This window comes from Tursiops truncatus, chromosome 17, assembly GCF_011762595.2.
Source record: "Tursiops truncatus isolate mTurTru1 chromosome 17, mTurTru1.mat.Y, whole genome shotgun sequence".
Taxonomy (NCBI): domain Eukaryota; kingdom Metazoa; phylum Chordata; class Mammalia; order Artiodactyla; family Delphinidae; genus Tursiops; species Tursiops truncatus.
In genome coordinates, this window is record NC_047050.1 from 57838028 (window position 1) to 57858404 (window position 20377).

Genomic DNA, 20377 nt, shown 5'->3' on the forward strand with positions numbered 1-20377 from the left:
CTGTATTCAATACTATCCCATAACTCTGAGTTCAACAGTATAACCGTTCCATTTTTTCTGGCCTGTAAGCCATGTGTTTCAACACTGTTAGAGCAAAACCCCAATCAATCTGGTGGTCAATCATTATGGAGAACCCACAATTTATCTGAATTATTTCTCACCCTAGCATTTGTTTTGGAGGAATATGTAGCATATGTTTACTGGAAAAATCATTTGAATGAATTTGATTCACTGAATGGTGGTGGCGGGAAGAAAGAGGTGGAGTCTTGAGATCAAAATTCAGTCACCCTAAATGCTTATACCTTGTGCATTTCCAACTCCATCCTTGAGATGACAGGATTCTCTATTTTTTTACTAAAAAAGACCAGGTTAAGATTGGTGTGTTCACCTTACTAAGGAGGGGATTTCAATAATGATTGAGTCAGGACCATCAGCCTTCTACACTCATGAATTTGGCCATCTTACCTGAGTCTCCTAGCTTTAAAGACCAAATCTATGCAAACAGCTCCCAAATTTATATCTCCATCCCTGACTTTTTCAACACACTCTTTTAAATGTCCCTACATGCCCAAGACTGAACTCCTGTATTTTCCCTAATACCTATTCCATCTACGCCTTTCCCCAACTCTTGTTGATGGCTTACTACTCTATACTTCTAGCTCTTCAGGTCAAAAACCCTAAGAGTCATCAAACTCTGTACCCAATCTGTCAGGACATCATGCTGGAGCATCTTCAAAATATGCCCACAATCTGATCACTACCTTCCCACGTCTGTTGCTCACTTCCTGACCCAGGCGCCATCATCTCTTGCCTAGATAATGTCAGTCACCTCCTAATAAGTCTCCCTGCTTCTCCCCTGGCCCCTTTATAGTCTATCTTCACCACAGCCTTCACAGTAGATGCCTAAAATATAAGAAGGATTGCTCTGCTCACACCCCTGCACCGGCTCCCCACGTAACTTAGAAGACTGTCAAGTCCTCATGATGGAAAGTAGGGTCCTGCATCTGGGATCCCATGACCTCTCTCACCTGCTTGCCCCTCACTCCACTCTGGTCACATAGGTCTTCTGGATATTCCTCCAGCATCCTGTCTCAGGGCATCCTTTCACACTGTTCCCCACGCCAGAGCACTCCTCCTACAGGTGTTCTCCTGGCTGACTTCTTCTTCCTTTCTCCTCATCCGTTCAGTGAGGATCACCCCCAACCTGCCCCTTCTCCACCTTTGCCCTGCTCTGCTTTGTCTTATCTCCTAAGAGATACATATTTTAATTTATTTATTTTTATTTTATTTATTTTTGGCTGTGTTCGTCTTCATTGCTGCACACGGGCTTTCTCTAGTTGCAGCGACCGGGGGCTACTCTTCATTGAGGAGCACAGGCTCTAGGCACGCACGCTTCAGTAGTTGTGGCACGCGGGCTTCGGTAGTTGTGGTTCGTGGGCTCTAGAGCGCAGGCTCAGTAGTTGCAGCGCACGGACTTAGTTGCTCCACTCCATGTGGGATCTTCCCGGACCAGGGCTCAAACCCGTGTCCCCTGCATGGGCAGGCGGATTTTTTTTTTTTCGGTACGCGGGCCTCTCACTGTTGTGGCTTCTCCCGTTGTGGAGCACAGGCTCCAGATGCGCAGGCTCAGCGGCCGTGGCTCACGGGCCCAGCCGCTCCGCGGCATGTGGGATCTTCCCAGGCCGGGGCACGAACCCGCGTCCCCTGTGTCGGCAGGCGGACTCTCAACCACTGTGCCACCAGGGAAGCCCGGCAGGCGGATTCTTAACCACTGCGCCACCAGGGAAGCCTCTCTCTTAATATATTATAGAATTATTATGTATATTGCCTCTCCCCTTGTTAGAATACAAAACCTGTATGGGCAGAAAATTTTTTTCCTATTTTACTCAGCGGTAAATCCTAAGCACCTAGGACAGTGCTGGAGGTGCTCAATTAAGCGTTTACTTTGTTGTTCTTCTACACATTCAGTTACTCAATACACCCTGAGCACGTCTCCACACCTCAGAGTCGCTGAAGATGCTGCTCTACCATAGTTTCTAAAGATGCCATAAGCCAAGAGGTTTTACTGATTTCAAAGATACACGTTGGCCACATCAACAGAATTGAAATGGGGATTTTCCAAACTAATTTCCATTAAGGTTGTTAACAAGATTTGGCCCAAGTTCCCATCTCTGCAGCAGCCAGAAACTCATATAAAAAGCAATATAAGTCGTCCAAACTCCTCACTTGTGGTAAAGAGCAGCTCCCGTCAACACCATGGAGTAGTCGTTCGTCCACTTGGACGTGTAGCCCCACCGCTCTTTCGAGTTGTCCCAGAAATGGCTGCGTGCAGGGTACCCTACGATCCTCTCGGGGAAGCTCTGCCACACGGTGAACGCGAAATCCACCTGCAGGCAGAACACAAGCCAAACAAGCAATCAACGGTGTTAACAAATGTCAACAAAACATCCCCTTCCCCCTGCTAATTCGTAATGCGAAATCCCGGGACTGTTGCGAAACATTAATTCCATGTCTTCATCAGCAAATTAAACTGACTGCTTGACATTTGGCCCCGTAATTATGCACATGTTAATGTTTTCTGTTAAAGAAACTTCAGATTAGTGTGGAAATGAAAGAAGGAAAAAAAATACATTGGTGGATATGTCCTTTAGAAATCCAGTCTACTCAAGCTAAAAAGTCAAAAAATCAGTTGCTTCCCCCCACCAACCTCCAAAAGATAAGTGACCACTGATTGATGGCAGGCAGAAACGCATCTGTTTTATAAACAGGAGCAGATTTTCTATATACATCTACAGTATGAATACAGAGCATACACCATCACCAGCACACAGCAAAGCCAGAGTGACTAACATCAAAGCATCCACTTAAAAGCCAGAGAAAAGATGTTTAAAAAGCACACGGGTTCTAACAGGAATAAAAAGCAGATATCATCAAGAACAGTCATTCAAGCCTCTCAGGTGTGAAGATGCTCAGTGCGAGGAAATTCGGAAAACACATCCACATTGAAGAATCACTAGGAATAAGTGGGGACAGGCCAAGATTATTTTTAAAGGAAAGGCAGTGAAATGACCTCCTAGTGCTCAAAATAACCCAAAGCAAGTACTTCTGAACCTGCTACAAACTAACATGTGTAATTAACAAATAGTCTGTTTTCAAATGTATAAACTCATTTTTGACTTCTATGATTTTTTGATGAATGACACATAAAACAACATACAGAAAGTAAAAACAAAACAACCCCCCCCCAAAAAAAACCAGTAACAGCAAACCATCATATAATGGTCATAATTGTGTAATGCGTATAATACAACAGGCATGGTTGTAAGAACTTACACATTTTAACTCATTTCATCCTCACAGCAGCCCTGTGAAGTAGGTAATTTTAGAGTGTCCAGTTTACAGAGAGGGAAGCTAAGGGTATGGAGGTTCAAATAACTTTTCTGAGTTAGTAAGTGGCAGAGCCGAGATTTGAACCCAAGCCATCTGGTTTCAGATTTGGTGTGTACTGTTATCAGCGCTTCCCTTCTAGCTCTGTGGCTACAGTGTTGAAAACAATTTATCTTATACAGGTTACACGTGCACCCAACAACCTTTGCCCTATCTCTTCTTGATAAGCAATGCATACGGAATTTTCATTTATTCCACAGATATTTCAAGTCTTGGCACTGTGATGGTGGCTGGATGGCTGAGTGATGTTGGCAAGTCCAGTTCCTGACCTCCCAGGGGTTCAAAAGCAGAGCAAATAACTGTGCACAATAGCCCAAAGGTGGAAACAACCCAAACGCCATCAACTCATCAATAAATAAACCAAACGTGGTATATCCATTCAATGGAATATTATTCAGCTATAGAAAGGAATGAAACACTGATGCGTATGCATGCCACGACATGGACAGACCTTGAAAACATTATGCTGAGTGAAAGAAGCCACACACAAAAGGCCCCATACTGTATGATTCCACTTCCAAGAAGTGTGCAGAATACACAAATCCACAGACGTGGAAAACAGGTTGGTGGTTCCAAAGGACAGGGACTGACTGATGAATGGATACAGGGTTTCCTTTTAGGGTAATGAAAATGTTTCAGAATGAAGTAGAGGTAATAAGCATACAACACTGTGAAGGTATTAAACGCCACTGAATCCTACATTTGAAGATGGTTCATTTTATGCTATGTGAATTTTACCTCAATTACAAGACAAAGCAAATAAGCCTAGATCAGTATTTCCCAAGCTTTCACCATATGCATAACCATCATCGCTCCTTTTCCCACATTCCCACCACATATTCGATAACTTAGTTAATATTTTTCTTTAAACGGCATACTCTTTTTTTTTTTTTTTAAGCCTCATCCTAGGTAAACATGTCAGTGAAATCCTAGGTTTGGGAAACACTGGCCTGGGTGATCCGTAAGGGTCCTTTTATCTCTGAATTCTTGGGGCTTAGTTAGAAGACATGATTTTTGTAAACAGCCATGAATTTAAATTTTTATGGAGATTTAGTTTGGTGCCCTGACTCAAGATAAGAAAGCCTTAACAATATAGGTTTTTCCCCAAAGCTATAATACCTGGGGGGAAAAAAAGTAGGGTGTTGGGACACACATTAAGGAAGCGTGGTGGGGTAAGGGGCGTCTCAAAGTTAAAAGATAGCAGGGGAGTGAACAGTATTTGCCAAAAAACTGAAAGCAGGTCATGATAACCTGCACATCATCACTGGCGTTCAATACTAATGGTGCCAACTGATGGGATAGTACATTATGCAGCCCGGCGTCAAAGAATCAGCCTGGCTGTCAGCACTCTTTGGCGTTTTCCATTATCCTCTGAAAAGGAGACGCATACACCGATGGGGCGTTTTCATCACATGAATTCCTTACTATCTCAAAGCCATTTCAAGTCATTTCAAAGCAACTCAAAAGTAAATTCCAATAAAACTATGATTCTTGTGATAGTTCTGCTTTCACACAGCTCATTAACACATCAAAGGAGGCAAAGGTCAGCTTATGGCCTGTTAAAAACTAACATCGGTTTTCTTTTGAGAATTTGAAGCAACCCAGATAAATGTAAGTAACTATAAACCAACTCTATCTAATACCCTTTATAGGACACTGTTTAAAAATCTATCCTTAATACTACAGAGAGGCATTTAAACAAGCCAAGAATCCTTAGAAAGGAAATAAAATGAACCAACATCTATTCACCTAAAAAAAAGAGAAACCCTCGTCCTCCACGATGTCAGGCAACACGACTGCTCCACTGTTCAGCCGGAAAAGTAAACAAACCAGACGGCCAGCCTCTTAAATTTCCATCTCATGCTCAACCCATGCTGACTTCTAATTGCTCCACATACAGCACAAGTTCTTCCCAGCATGCACTGAGAGGCTGGAATTGCTATTCTTTGAAAAGAAATTCACCAGCACGTGGCTACATCACAGCAGCTGAAAGTTATTTCACCGTGGGACAGAGAGAAACAAATCCGAGTGTGAGATCAATTGCTCTGTGCCCAGCGCAAGATGAGAGATCAATCAATACTTCAGGTCATGGGGTAACGATTCAGGTCTATGCTGCAGTCTTGACTATACGTCTCACGTGGCAACGTGCTGCCTTTCCTCTGTTTGCTCTCCGAGATCCACTCTCCGCTCTTCTTGCCATGCCCTACGCCGGAACTCTGTGGACTGCATAACCTGGTCCTCCTTGCCAGCTGGTGGCTGATTGGCTTAGGTCAATGCGCGTTGCTGGCAGGAAAATGGAGGTGGGACAGAGAGAGGACAGTATTTCTCCCCGGCTTCCCACCCCAGCTTTGGCCCCAGAGTTCTGGTAGGTGCCACACCCCTCCATGGTCATAGCTCTTGGAGGGCAGCCTCTTCTCCCTAGTTCCCCCTCTCAGGGACACCAGAAACACTGTTTCCTTCCTTCACTTCTTCAGGCCTAGAAGTAGGAGCTGCTTCCAGCTCGTGCCACTCCCCAGGTGCCTCTCCCTCTCCTGTGTCGTCCTTTAACCCCACTCACCTCCCTAAGTCGTACTAAATCCCTTCATTTGAGTCACCTGATTTGAATTGTTTGCTGCCAGGACTCTGGCGGCTACAGGCAGGAACTGTGCAATCAAAGTACCTGGCAGAGACCAGAACAAAGACATCCCTCAATAAATACCTGTTGAATGAATTTGTTCCAGGGATGCCAGCCTCCCTTGCAGGAAGCAGGAGAAAAAACGCAGGCTGGAGCGACCCGTTCCTTGTATTCCATTGCAGTCATTCTCTTTGAACATTAAGCATCTCTCCCCTTCCCCCCACCGCTGCTTTCTCCTGCCGACTCACACATGACAAAACTGGCTGTGTGCTCACACTTTAATCTGCACAGCACGCATCCCTCCAACATCACTCATTCACCAAGTATTTATAGAGCTTTGGCTGCATAGAAAGCCTTTGACCAAGGTGAGGTGCGGGACATGTTGTCCTGGGGTGATTTTGGTTGCCCTTACACAGAACGTCTGCTGAACTCCATCTGATGGAGACTTGAAGCATCCACGGAATTTGAAGAGACACAGAGACTGCTAGCCCAAGTCACCATGAGTCCTGGCTATGTGGGCAGCGGGCCGTTAGAATCAGACTGCCAACCAGGAAAACGCCTGCTGGTAAGCGTCGACATTTAAATCGAAAAGAAAATGATTACGAATAAAAAGGAATAAAAGAAGGGGAACAGGATAAGTAGCTAAGTCTCCAAGCTTTTTAGCAGCTACCATGAATAATGTATTTGCGATCTACTACATTTTTGTGTAACTGTCTTTGGTCCCCTCTACGGTTTTAAGTGCGGTTTCAGAGATCAATACTCATTCGAGTTGTAAAAATTGGTTTTCCAGCATAGCTATCTTTCCTCTTCTCTCCCTCTCCCTCACACATTGCTCTGTGCAATCTTATTTTGGGGCACAAATACCTGAACATCTGAAATAGCAGGGATCTCCATCTCAGCCTTCAAGTGAAACCGTTTGCTCTCGTGTGGGTTGAAGAAAATGCACACTTCCAACCCAGATGGAAAAGCTGCCTTTAGAACCCAGAATAGTGTGTTCCCCAACAGAGTCAACACACGCCCACACAGGCGTTAGAAGAATCAGGAAAGATGGGCTCCCGGAGCGTGGTTTCAAGAAAATGCTAAACAGGTGCCCCTGCCCGCCTCCCCTGGGTCCCTCTGCACACCTGCCTGCACCTGCACTGTTTAAAAACAAACAAACAAACAAACAAAAGGAGGGAGGGATGAGGTGAGGTGCAGCCTCGCAAATGAGGAACCGATTAGCAGAGGAAACAAAGGGGAAAATGCCCTCATCAGGGCGCCAGGTGGCGGCAAGGTGCTCACAGGAACCGGGTGGATTCAAACCAACTCTGCAGGAAGTTTTGAAAAACGTTTTGGGCTTGGCCAAGGCAAGGGCAAAAGAGGCGCCGGCACCTTGGGGTTTGAGGCGACTGCCCGCAAGGCACTCCGCCCCTCCTTGGTGAGGCTGCTTACCTCCGTGGTTGAAAGCACAGTGTCCTCGTCAAGGCTGAGCACGGCGTCTGTGATGATGTTGTCATAGGGCAGAAAACGGCTGCTCATAACCTGGGAGGTGGGGGAGAGCAGGCAGGAGGGAAGGAATTGGGGAAAAGAGAGGTGAATGGACAGTCTTGTTTTCAGGAAAATTTCCCCCATCGTCAACTTCACAAAGGACGCTCCACCACCATGTCACCTCTCAACATAGAAGGCTTCCATTTCCCATCCGTGGAGATTCATTTGGTCCCACCATTACTGGGCACCTACTGTGTACAGACACCTTGCTAGTCGAAGGGAGTACAGAGGTGAGTAAGATACATGCTCTGTCTTGGAGGAGTTCATAGTCTGCAGGGAGACCAAGATGACCAAGAGAACAAGACGCGAATGATTGGTCCTCGCCTGATACGAGAGATGCCGGGAGACCAGAGGATGCAGCCACCGGCTGCTTGGAAGAGCAACGAAAGCCTCAGAGTCACATTGAATCAGGACCTTGATGGCCAGGAATCCACCAGGGATAAACAGAAATGAGGCCCAACAGAAAGAGGGCTCAGTAGATGCAAAGGCACAGAGGGGAGAGCCAGCACTCTGAGGCCAGGGAAGAGTGGATGGACGGAGCAGTGATTCCAAGTGTGCGACACACACCACTGGAAGGCCAGGTCCTTTTAGGAGGTGCAGAGACAAACATCTAAAAATTCTACTCTTTATTAATTTTAGCTCAGAGAAGCAAAAATATATACACATATATATTAGTAGCTATAGCAATAAAAGGTACTAGTAGAATTATTCAAAAATAGTTTCATTAAAGTGAAAAGTAAGCTGATTTAAAGAAAAATACTAAACAATAGAACACGTGGTCCATGGATTTAGGAACATTGTGAAGGTAGTATGAAGTTTGGGCAACACCAGGATAAGGCATGGTGAGGTGAGTGTACGTGTGTGTGTGTGTGTGTGTGTGTGTGTGTGTGGGGTGAGGGTCTGGGGGGTGAGGGGATCAGTTGAAAAATTGAGACCGAAGAGACTACCCTATGACAGTCCCAGCATGAACTTCTGTGTTGAAGTTTCTGTAGAATACCTAATAAGAATGATGATATAAGAATAACTAACATTTTGTAAAACATTTACTCTGTGTCAGGGAATGTTCCAAGTTCTTATTTATTTACTTAGGCTGTGCCGGGTCTTAGTTGCAGCACGCAGGATCTTCATTTGCGACATGCGGGATCTAGTTCCCCGACCAGGGATCGCACCTGGGCCCCCTGTATTGGGAGCGCGGAGTCCTACCCACTGGACCACCAGGGGAGTCCCGGAAATGTTCCAAGTTCTTTATGTACATCATCTCATTTCATCTGTATAACAAACCCGTTTTATAGGTGAGAAAACTAAGGTACAGAAAGGTTGTGTCTTGCTTAGGACGGACCCACCATCGTACCATCCCAGATGGTGTGCTTCTATAGAGCACCTCAGCCCTATGCTGTACCTGTCTCGGGGTTGAAAGGACCTCAGAAGTGAATGTGGGCACCCATGGCAATCTCACATTCACCACTTCCTCTGGAAGGTATGTTAACTGTCGTGCCATCCTCTCTCAATTCCTACGCGGAGACTGAGAGAGGAGACACTTGCCATCAACTTTCAAGGCACAAAGGCCAGGGAATGAAGCAGTTGGATGCTAGAGACAAAGGGAAGAGGGAGGCATTTAGCCCGGCTGCCACGGCTCACAAATCTAAGGACCCCTCCCCACACCCCCCCAAAGAAGCCCAAGCTATATTTACATCAGGGAGCCAGCTCATCTGCGAGCCTCATCTCAGATTTGGTTTACATGCCGCAGAAGCTACTGGAGGGCTCACGTCATTAAAGGATGGAAAATGCCCACTAGAACCCATCTGTGGGAGCTCAAGGGATATACCTACACTCCAGGCTCTGCTCCTACACATCTGCCACCTGGGTCCAGTGTTTCTGTCTCTTTCTCAGTCTTCCAAAATAAAATACAAAAGCGATCAGCAATCCCGCATACACAGGGCTCAGAAATCTCAGCCTGAAGCAATTCTCCTGACACTGTTTACATGTCCACTAACTAAGGCAGAAGTTATTAGTTGCCAGCTTAGGGATGCCCTGACCTTTCCCTTGTTAAGCCTACAGGGGAGAGCTGCAGTGACAAGGCCGATAAATTCAAAATAGAATTTTCCAACCAAAGCAGCAAACACATCAATTTTAAACTCAAGGCTAGACATGGAAATTTAAAATGCGGGAGGAGGAGGATATATGACTTCTTTCGCCGTTATGGGCCCAACCACTGGGTTTAAAAGGATCCATTTCCTTTTTCTGAACTTGCTCCATCAATAAGAGTTAAGAGCCCATAAGTCAGCCACTTCTAAATCTAGTGTAGAAACCAGAGGCTCTCTTTCAAATACCCTGCCTCAGCTACGTTCCAAAAGTTCAGTGGATTAGCATGAAAGGAGCCAACGTCCTTACAAAGTCAATCCTGAGGGAGCTGGGTTTTCCTTGTTAGCTCATTTAAGAGCTACTTAGCTACCATGTAACAGCCCAAACCCTTCTAGAATGAACAAACACAACTAGGAAATGACCTAGGCTCAAGAAGTTCCCTGTCTAGTAGGGAAGATAAGAAAGGTTCATAAGTAATAATACAAAGCACCATGAGAGGTGACGTTTTTCAAGCACCTGCCATGTGCGTCCACACTCCTAAGCAGCAATACGTTTACATGGACAGGAGCAAACCCTTTGATCCTTTTAGCTGACCTGTTAGGTGTTATGACTTCTTCCACTTACTGAAGGAGGGACGGAGGCACACAGAATTAAACAACTTGTCTTAGGTCACATAGAGGAAGTCTGACCCCAAAGCCCGTAATACAAACCATCACTTTACAATGCCCCCCGCCCAGAAGAGGAGCTGACATTTACTGAATCCTGAGTGTAGACCAGGTACAGGGCTGAGCACCTGTAATGCAGTATCTCATTCCATCATCAAAATGGGCCCAAGTCTTAGCCCAGGTGCCCTAGAATACAGTCTAAAGCAAGACTTAAGTGCAAATGCTTTACCAGGCGGCGCGGTCCCGACGAGGGAGAAGGAACCACGTGACCGACTGGATTCAGTGGCCAAGGTGAAGTCTAGGACTCAACAAATGGCCAGAAGCCCAGACATAAATACGGCTGCGAGAATGGGAGGTATCTTATAAGACACATCTGATAAAGCCTACAAGAAAGGTACTATGATTATCATCTTCATCTTAGAAATAAAGAAACTGGGACTACTAGCTGGGAGTGAGAGTATAAAATCACTCAATGAGTCTGTGCATAAAAATGCAATACTAACCATAGGAGTCAGAATGGATCCCAGTCTGTCAGTCAGAATGGATCCTATTTGAATATCCTGACATATTCACAGAGAGGCTTATCTACCAGAAGGAGATCTAGTCACCCATGGAAGCATAAAAAAACAAAGAATTTCCAAGTGCAAAGTGAAGAGAACCCATCTGAGGACTGTTCGGGGCTTCAGGCATTGGAACTGGGGAGACAGATACATGGGGTTATAGGCAGGAGATTTTTCTGTGCCAGTCCCTTTTGTGAAACCATACCTATTGGTGAGATGAATTCATAAGGGTAAGTAAGACCGATGCCAAGAGGCATGTGATTATTCTCATTAAGTGCTTACCAATCAGCTCTCTGATAACCACACTGCTTGACTCCAGTCCTATGAAGGCTGTGACGGTATCTGTCACATTCACCACTGTGTTTCCTCATGTTGCCCAGCACACAGTAGGCAGCCTACACCGAAACTCAATAGATAATGCACGGATCACCTTGTCCACGCACGTGACAGTTACAGTTCTCAGTGCATCCTGCTGAACTATATGAAATGGCCACTTGTAGCCACCCAAATGATGATTTCAAACGGTGCAACCTAATACCTTGGTCGTTCTTATTCTGGCTCAAAGAGGGTTTACTTAGTGTGAGACAATCTCTCATGACCTAACTCTCTGGGGACTGACAGAGGAAGTCTCTTAGATGACAATTGCAGTGTCATTTAATAGAGACTAATTTCCTCACAATGGATAAGATCTATAAGAAAACCACCAGCAGAAGCTTGAGAAAAAAGAATTCACCTCTGGCAGCAAAGAGTGGAAGATATTTCAAAGAGGAGGGAGCATGTGAACCAGGGCTTAAAGAATATATGGGAATTTCAATAACAGAAACGAACAGCTGAGGAAGGATGTCAAGACTTACAGCAAATGGGAAAGACAACACTTAGGGGTAGGAAGGGACACAGTGCTGTTAACTGTGACTGATGAAATCTGTAGAGGAAAAGCAATGAGAGAGAAGATTGGGAAGGCCAGCTAAGGCCAGATTATACACGGCCTCTGATGTTAATTGAAAGCATTAGCAAAAAGACTCCCTTAAGGGCCATGAGATGATTAAGAAGATCATTCCGTTCTAGGCAAAATGAACTGGAGAAGGGAAGCAGGGGCCAGCTAGGCAGCCAGCACCCCTGAGAGTCTCTGATGGACACCTCAAAACAAAAGTAAGGTGGAAATGTCCTTTTTAAGATAAATGTTACGAAGAACCACTACTCTCAAAGACACAACTAACTCAGATTAATCAGCTAAGCAAACCTCATGCACCACCACCACCATCAGCAACCTCATGATTATCTTCATCACGTCCAGAAAGGTTACCATTGCCAGGCCCTGAATTTATTTACTCCTCAGAGTACCCCATGTGGTATGTGTTATTATTCCCATTTTGTAGATGAGGAAACTGAGGCTCAGAGAAGGAACATATAGTCAGGGTCACACATCTCCTGAAGAGTTAGTATTAGGACCCAATTCAAAAGCCTACGGCTGTCACTATGGAAAACAGTATGGAGGTTCCTTAAAAAACTAAAAATATAGCTGCCACATGATCCAGCAATCCCACTCCTGGGCATATACCCAGATGAAACTATAATTCAAAAAGATACACGCATCTCTACGTTCATAGCACTATTCACAATAGCCAAGACATGGAAACCACCTAAATGTCCATCAACAGATGAATGGATAAAGATGTGATTCATGTGTGCACACGTGTGTACACACACACACACACAATGGGATACTACTCAGCCATTAAAAAGAATGAAATAATGCCATTTGCAGCAATATGGATGGACCTAGAGATTATCATACTAAGTGAAGTCAGTTAGAAAGAGGAAAACAAATACTGTATGATAACACTTACAAGTGGGATCTAAAATATGACACAGGGACTTCCCTGGTGGCGCAGTGGTTAAGAATCCGCCTGCCAATGCAGGGGACACGGGTTTGATCCCTGGTCCCGGAAGATCCCATATGCCACGGAGCAACTAAGCCCATGCGCCACAACTACTGAGCCTGTGCTCTAGAGCCCACGAGCCACAACTACGGAGCCTGTGTGCCACAACTACTGAAGCCTGAGCTCTAGAGCCCATGCTCCACAACAAGGGAGAAGCCACCGCAGTGAGAAGCCCGCACATTGCAACGAAGTGTAGCCCCCGCTCGCCACAACTAGAGAAAGCCCACGCGCAGCAATGAAGACCCAACACAACCAAAAATAAATAAATATCCTTTAAAAAGTTAAAAAAAAATGACACAAATGAACTTATCTACAAAACAGAAATAGACTCACAGACATAGAGAACAGACTTGTAGTTGCCAAGAGGGAGGGGCGTAGAGGAGGGAAGGAATGGGAGTTTGGGATTAGCAGATGCAAACTACTATTTATAGGATGGATAAACAACAAGGTCCTACTGTATAGCACAGGGAACTATATTCAATATCCTGTGATAAACCATAATGGAAAAGAATATGAAAAAGAATATATTTATGTATAGTTGAGTCATGTTGCTGTACAGCAGTAATTAAAACAACACTGTAAATCAACTATACTTCAATAAAATTAAAAAAAAAAGCCTATGGCTGTCAAAGCAGAGGACATTCAGAAACAGGTATGGTTTTGGAAAAACAGTCCAGGCCAGCACTTCCCAGGAGGAAGATGGCTAAGACCGACGCCCATGGTGCCCCACTGAAGACACGAAGATTCCACACTGATTCCACAGTGAAGTCCCCTCTGGTCCTACCTTGCTTTCTCCTTCAATCACGATGACAGGCACGGCAGTGGCAGGCCAGCGGTGTTTGGCTGGGAGAGGCTTGTCACAATTCCATAGAACTATGATCTGAAAGCGACAGGGGGTCGTGAGATGGCTTGGTAGGGCTAGATTTACATCGGCCTCCAACCCAAAGTTTCTTCTTACAGACAGAGAGAGAGGAAATGGGGATATAAGCAAGGCAGGATGGCAGACCTCAAAACTGAATTTAAAGTGAGTCCACTCCCCTCTGTACACCCGAAACTAACACAACATTGTAAATCAACTATCCTCCGATAAAAATTAAAAAAATAAAAGTGAGTCCACTCCTACACAACCCTCAGAACCCGATCACTCTAACAACCAAAGAGAGGGGACAAAAAGAGTAACCTAAGGAAAACTGTGTCAAGGGGGTAGGACAAAGCTGGGGAGGAAAAAAGTCATTTCAGGGTTGCTGGTTTTTAACAAAGTGTTTTTCTGAATTCTGATGTCTTATGATGACGAGTAAGATAACAACGCCGATCCAATTGAATAAAAACGCACACTGAACGTCTGCGATGCATTCACGCTACACCAGGCAACATGGGAGAAAGAAGAGAATTCAAGATAGGACTGGCGTGAGCTCATGTTCTGGATTCTCCAGGATGGTTGCTGATTTCCTGTGATCCTGTTATTTCCAATAAGAACGTTTAGCTCCAAAATGCATACTTCCACGTGATTCCATTCTTTTGTCATGTGTAAACCTTCTTGTGTAATTTACAATTCAGAAAAACCACCGTTAAGAGTACGAGAGCGATACTAATTTGGAAAACATGATTACCATAGGTATCATCTTCCTTTCCCAATTTTATAATTAGTCACGGTGGCCGTGAAAGAAAAGTTGATGCCTCCTGACACCAACGAATTGGTTTCTGCTGTGGAATCTGAGTTTTCTGGGTCCTCTCAGTGGCCTTTCTGATGTTCCTTTATCACTCTGACACGTAAGAATGAAAGAATGTGCCTATGTATTCTTTAAAGAGTGTATTGGTATATATCAGGCTGGACAAAAAGTTCGCTCAGGTCTTTCCGAAAGATGTTAGAAGAACCCGAATGAACTTTTGGGCCAACTCAATATTTAACTTTACCCCAGGGCCAAGATCTCTTTGTAACCCACCCCTTACCTGTACCAGATTTCACTTCCAAGAACCTCTAAGCTGCTGAAAAGGGCGTAACGAGGCGTGACAAAGGAAAGGGGAGTAACGGGGCCGACGTGGGGAGCACAGTGTGTAGCCAGGAAGGCACAGGGAGGGCTGGGGGGCTCTGGTCCACTGAGAAGGAGGGCGCAGGCGCCGTGGTCAACACTGCCACTCACCTGAGCACAGTACTGGGATTTGGCGGCAGCCACGAGGAGTTTCAACACTGGCTGGGACTGAGAGACCAGGGGGGTCACCGCGTGGATGACTGCAGTGAATTTGGAGGGGGGCTTTAAACCTGAAACAGAAAGGGCAGAGAGGCCTAATGAAGCACTGAAAAACAAGACTTAGAAAATTCGTCCTCTCTGCTCTGCCTCGCCCTGGAGCTAATGTTCCCTTCCAGCGTATTTTTCCTCTGCCTCTTGTGTCCTGACAGAACAAAAACAAGGTGAAAAGCTGCTAGTTAACTGCCGCCTGAGTCTAGGGACCTGGATGATTTACAGTTCAATGCCCATTTCCAGAGTCTTCCTTTGATAGTCATTTCCTTCCTCCCTTGGGGAGGCATCTTTGATCTCCCTTCTGTTTTTTAGGCACCCAAAGTCTAATGATGCACACACACCACTACTCACCACTCTCTACCCAAGAAAGGATCTAACTCCAGTCACTTACGTCTTAGGATGGATTTTTGTAAACAGTGCTCTCTCTTCCAGGCTATGTGCATCTGTCTTACTCTTAATTATGTAGTTAAGGGGTTTTTGCCTGTTTGATACTATTTCAGATAATAACTAGCAAGTGGTAAAGGTTAAAAGAACAACGTCCAGAGCATGAGTGTCTATGTCTGAAGCTCAGTTCCACCACTGAGTGGTGGTGGGATCTTGGAAAAATTACTTAACCCTCTGTGCTTCCACAGCTGTGAAATGGGGCTGATAGCCACAGTATCAAAGTTACGGAGTTGTTATGAGAATTAAATTAAATGAGTTAATGCATACAGAGCACTTAGAACAGGACCTGCGGACAGCAAGTACTCAGCATGAGCTTACCGCTATCATTATCACCATCATCACTATTTCAGAGTAGAAGCTGCTCTACTCCCAAGAATCTCTTCTTTGCGTACCAGTGACACAGCTGAGAGGAAAAGTATGTGGTCCAGACCTCTGCCAACTGTGCGCTCTAAGGCCCGAGGTGGAAAGGTACGATAAATGCACAAAATAACAACTTCCACCAAAGAGAAAGCAGTGAGATGGCTTCTCCCGCAAAATGAGTTTTTCCATGAGAACACACTAAGAAATTGGAGACAGGTTAAAAAGGCTCCTTAAGGGCTTCCCTGGTGGCGCAGTGGTTGGGAGTCCGCCTGCGATGCAGGGGACACGGGTTCGTGCCCCAGTCTGGGAGGATCCCACCTGCCGTGGAGCGGCTGGGCCCGTGAGCCATGGCCGCTGAGCCTGCGCGTCTGGAGCCTGTGCTCCGCAACGGGAGAGGCCACAACAGTGAGAGGCCCGCGTACCGCAAAAAAAAAAAAAAAAGGCTCCTAAAACTTCATTAGTTTAGAGACACTAATTTCACATTTTAGTAGTTTAAATATGAACAAGACAGTGCAGGGACATTCAAGTTAAGCTTTGGTAGTGACTGGACAAAGGCAAGAATCAGACTATATATATCTCAAAGGATTATACGAACGTTTTGCAGGGCAAATTATACCATCCGACTAGTACTTTAATTGCATGTTAGAAAGAAGCTAGCTTTCCCACTATCTAGATACACATTCAAGGCTTTGCCAAGTAAGAAGAATAAATATGATAGAGGGGGTTCCCTTTTTTAGCAGTGAGGACAAGTCAGTGCTCTAAGACTCTCCTCTAACAGTTTAAGAAGCATCAATTACACACTTCTAATGTGCTAACTCTGCTAACTCCACACAAAAATCTGGAGTCTTTTTGCCATATCGACTTGAAAGATGCTTTATTATCCCAGGGTTTCTCAAATTTGGAACTATGAATGAGGAGAAGTGTCCAAGATGTTACTAACACTAGAGCGAACGGGGCTCCAAATACGTATATGTCTATGGCGGTAACAGCCTTTTGTAAAGCTCCGTCCCTCTGCCGGTTCCCTTTTCCCCGTTATGACTAGACTAAAAGCTGCTTGAGAACAGAGCTTGTATCTCCTTTGACTTTTTATTTCTACCACCTAGCACTGCATTAACATGGCAAAGAAGATGAGCACAATAAATGTTGAATGAAGTGAATAAGTTTCTCCCCTATCATATATTCTTAAATCTTTTTCCTTTCCGTTTATTAGTTTGGTTTTTCTTTGGTCTGAGACAGAGAAGTTGGGATTGTGGAGAAAAACAAAAAGTAGGGAGAGCTCTCCTAACTCCATTTTATATAAGATGAGACTTAAAATTATAGTGAACCCCTTGTCATGTTCAAAATGATCTGTAATTTGGGAAGCCTATTTCTCAAAAAGAAATGACCCTGCTAAATGCAAAGTACAGCAGCTCAGGTAAGAAAGGAGTTTCTCACTTTGCAATGCTCTGCTGGATTTATAATTCTTGACCTTGATACACCGTTTAGGACAGAGCTCTAGAAAGCAGTCTCCAACACAGGATGTTGCAAAGACACCGCGGTGGAATCGAAAAATCAAGGGACTTTAGTTCTGAATGACACCTGGCAGGTAAACCAGAATAACTCCCTGGAAGGCACTCACTTACCTAAATTAGCATAGTAGTAAGGGAAATCTCCCAGATAAGATGAATACTGTGGTAGGACGAACAATCCTCCAGGATGTTTGTTCCATATTAAACTGTTACGGGATATGTGCTTGAATATTCTGTCCTGAATAATCTAGAAAATGAAAACATGGCACATGGTGAGAGGAGACTGACGGTATCAGACGAGGAACACAGTCAATCCAAATTTGAGGGCTGATGGCACTCAAAGTAGTGAGTCTCCTCCCCCACCCCCAACCTGATTCTTCACTGAAACAGCCTGATTCTTCACTGATTCTCTGACACAGAGTGACAGAGCAATGGAAAAGAGTGAGAGAGAGAGAGAGAGAGAGAGAGAGAAGGAGATGAATAATGGCTAATCCAATTTCCTAATTAAACTGCAGTTTCACCATAAATTCTATCTTGTCTTTCTATAATAATAAGTCCACGCTCATGTCAAATTAGAGTGTGTAGAAGAGTTTCCCTGATGGCTGAGATCTAGCAGTGCTTCCAGATCCACATCAGGAAGATCTGTTCTCAGGGCACAGAGATGTCCATATAGAGACTGAGCTGGGAGCATATGGAATCCCGAAGCAGCTGAGGTTTTGATCTGTTCCTTTAATTCAGGAGGCAGATTTATTTGCTTGACATATCTCATTGTCCTTTCAAATTCAAGTATAGGACTTTGGGGTACTAGTTAGCTGAAGTTTTTCTACTTTTCATCTCAAAAAGTAGTGACTTAACAATTGCTCAAAACATCCTACATAACAGGACAAGAACCATGGCATACGGAGAATAATGATAGTCAAGCTAGTTCATTAGTTTCTTTGGACTTGAAGACCTTGCAGATCATTAAATTCTACATTTAGAGTCAAACATTCTCCCATCCCAAATCATTTGTCAGATGAATGTGATTAGTCCACTTTATAGTGGACTTTCAAACTCTTGTAATTATACCATCCACCCATTAAGATATGATTTGGCAAATAATTAACTTGATACAGAATTTCATGTTTTCAGCAATTTTTTTGTACTTAAAAAAAAAAAAAAAGCCTGGCATATATCTTTAGAGATTTAAGATCTAAACCATCATTTTCCAGGTCCCCATTTAATGCAATGTGATTTTAAGTACAGACCATTTTAAACGGAGTTGTATTATTTGCTAAAGTTATTACCACCCTCATCTCATCCCACATGGTGACTACACAAGTAATAAAATCAGCTGCATTTATCTTTGCAAACCTGATTGTGTTTATATTTCTTAATGAGAGAGAAGGAAGCAAGGAGGAAATTTAGAAGAACTCAAATATCTTAGTTCAATGATTTCTGCATTTTCTCTTTTCCCCAGATCAAAACTGCTCATTTTATATGGATTGGCAGAGGTTTCTAATTTGGGGAAGATTTTAGGAACCTTGCTCAAGCGTTAATGTTTGCTCTTTGTGGTTCAACAGAGATGTGTTAAAATGCTATTGTCTACGCATTAATTGTAAGAAAATTGTCATGGTTGTGCAGGGTTTTTACATGGCTAGCAATTTCACTTTGTACACCATTTATTCCAGTTTTTAATTATTTGTACCTTCCAATTCTACTGTCTACTTATTTTCCTTTATAGGTTTCCATTTAGATCCTCCCTTTTTTTGCTTTCCAAATTCATGTCCCTTCTAGCATGTGGCTGCTTAAATAAGTTTGGATATCAAGACACAGAAAACATTGACAAGGGATGGTGTCATAAATCCGACTTACATACAAGTGACATGGAAGTCAGAGATGTCACAAATTGGGTCCCTATTCACTTTGGGTCTCTGGGTGGTGTGATTCTCAATGTCATTGACTCTTTTTGATTCAGTATCACAGCATTGTCATCTTTTTGAAGACAAGGATATAAGTTATAGTATTCCTCGGAAGTTTCAAAAAGCATTTTATATTCTCTTCAAACAGGGTGATATCAGCAAAGGTATAAGAGCAATAGCAAATGTGGAAGTTAACTCAGGTTAAGCAATTTGCCACCTTTATGACTAACTAGCCTCATATGTAATAAGCAGTAATATATCACATTAATTATAACAATGTTTCAGAATCTATTAGGAAAAGTTGCCTAAATCTTCATACTTAAGACTTGAGTTTTTAAAAAAATCTCATTCCTGTGTTCATTTTCTAGGCATGGATTTTTCCATTTCTATTTTTACACAGCTATACTATCACAGATATTATACATTATAGATCTTTCCATATTATTCATAGCATTCATGGTTTACTTATCCTAAATGTCCAACAATAGTGCAATTATTTCCACGCAAAGCAATGAACATATTTATGAGTTAAAACTTTCCACATTTAGGACTGATGCTTTAGGATTTTGTCAAAGGGTATGAACACTTTAAAGGCTGTTCATACGTATTACCAAATGTCTTTCTGAAATGTTGATATCAACTTGCCTTACCAAAAGACTGACAGAGTATGGATCTCATTTCACCAAATAGAAAGGTTATTTTGTCCCTCTCCTAATGTCCAATTCTCCCTATTGCTACACTGGACAGCTCCCAGGAGCCTTTTAGGGCCCTTAGTACTCACTCTCAAACGCTATGAATGAAGACATCATATTGAAACGTTGGACACTATAAAGAAAATCAACACATACATACACGCAAACACAGGCACAAAAAGTTTACACAGAATTTTTTTCCTTACAGCCCCAAATGGCACCCTCAATAAGGATGATATTTCTTATTAACATGAATTCAAAGGGAAGAATGACAGGCTCCTTATTTTTCATTTTTATGTGCCATCTATTTTTAAAATAATGGACAATTGATTATAGGTTCCAGTCATTCTAGGTGGCCTTGACTCTGTCTCTCTCTTTTTTTTTTTTTTTGCAGTAC

The 20377-nt window shown here is 43.7% G+C and overlaps 1 protein-coding gene across 1 annotated transcript in view; it reads right to left on the reverse strand.

The window, feature by feature from the left end:
- Positions 1 to 20377, reverse strand: part of EXT1 (exostosin glycosyltransferase 1) — a 289711-nt gene that overhangs the window by 4930 nt on the left and 264404 nt on the right. Inside the window, exons 5-9 of the mRNA XM_019932095.3 lie at positions 17502 to 17634; positions 14977 to 15095; positions 13620 to 13715; positions 7493 to 7582; positions 2227 to 2387 (exon numbers count right to left, since the gene is read on the reverse strand). Of these exons, the coding sequence (XP_019787654.2) occupies positions 2227 to 2387; positions 7493 to 7582; positions 13620 to 13715; positions 14977 to 15095; positions 17502 to 17634 (599 nt within the window). The remainder of the gene's footprint in view (positions 1 to 2226; positions 2388 to 7492; positions 7583 to 13619; positions 13716 to 14976; positions 15096 to 17501; positions 17635 to 20377) is intronic.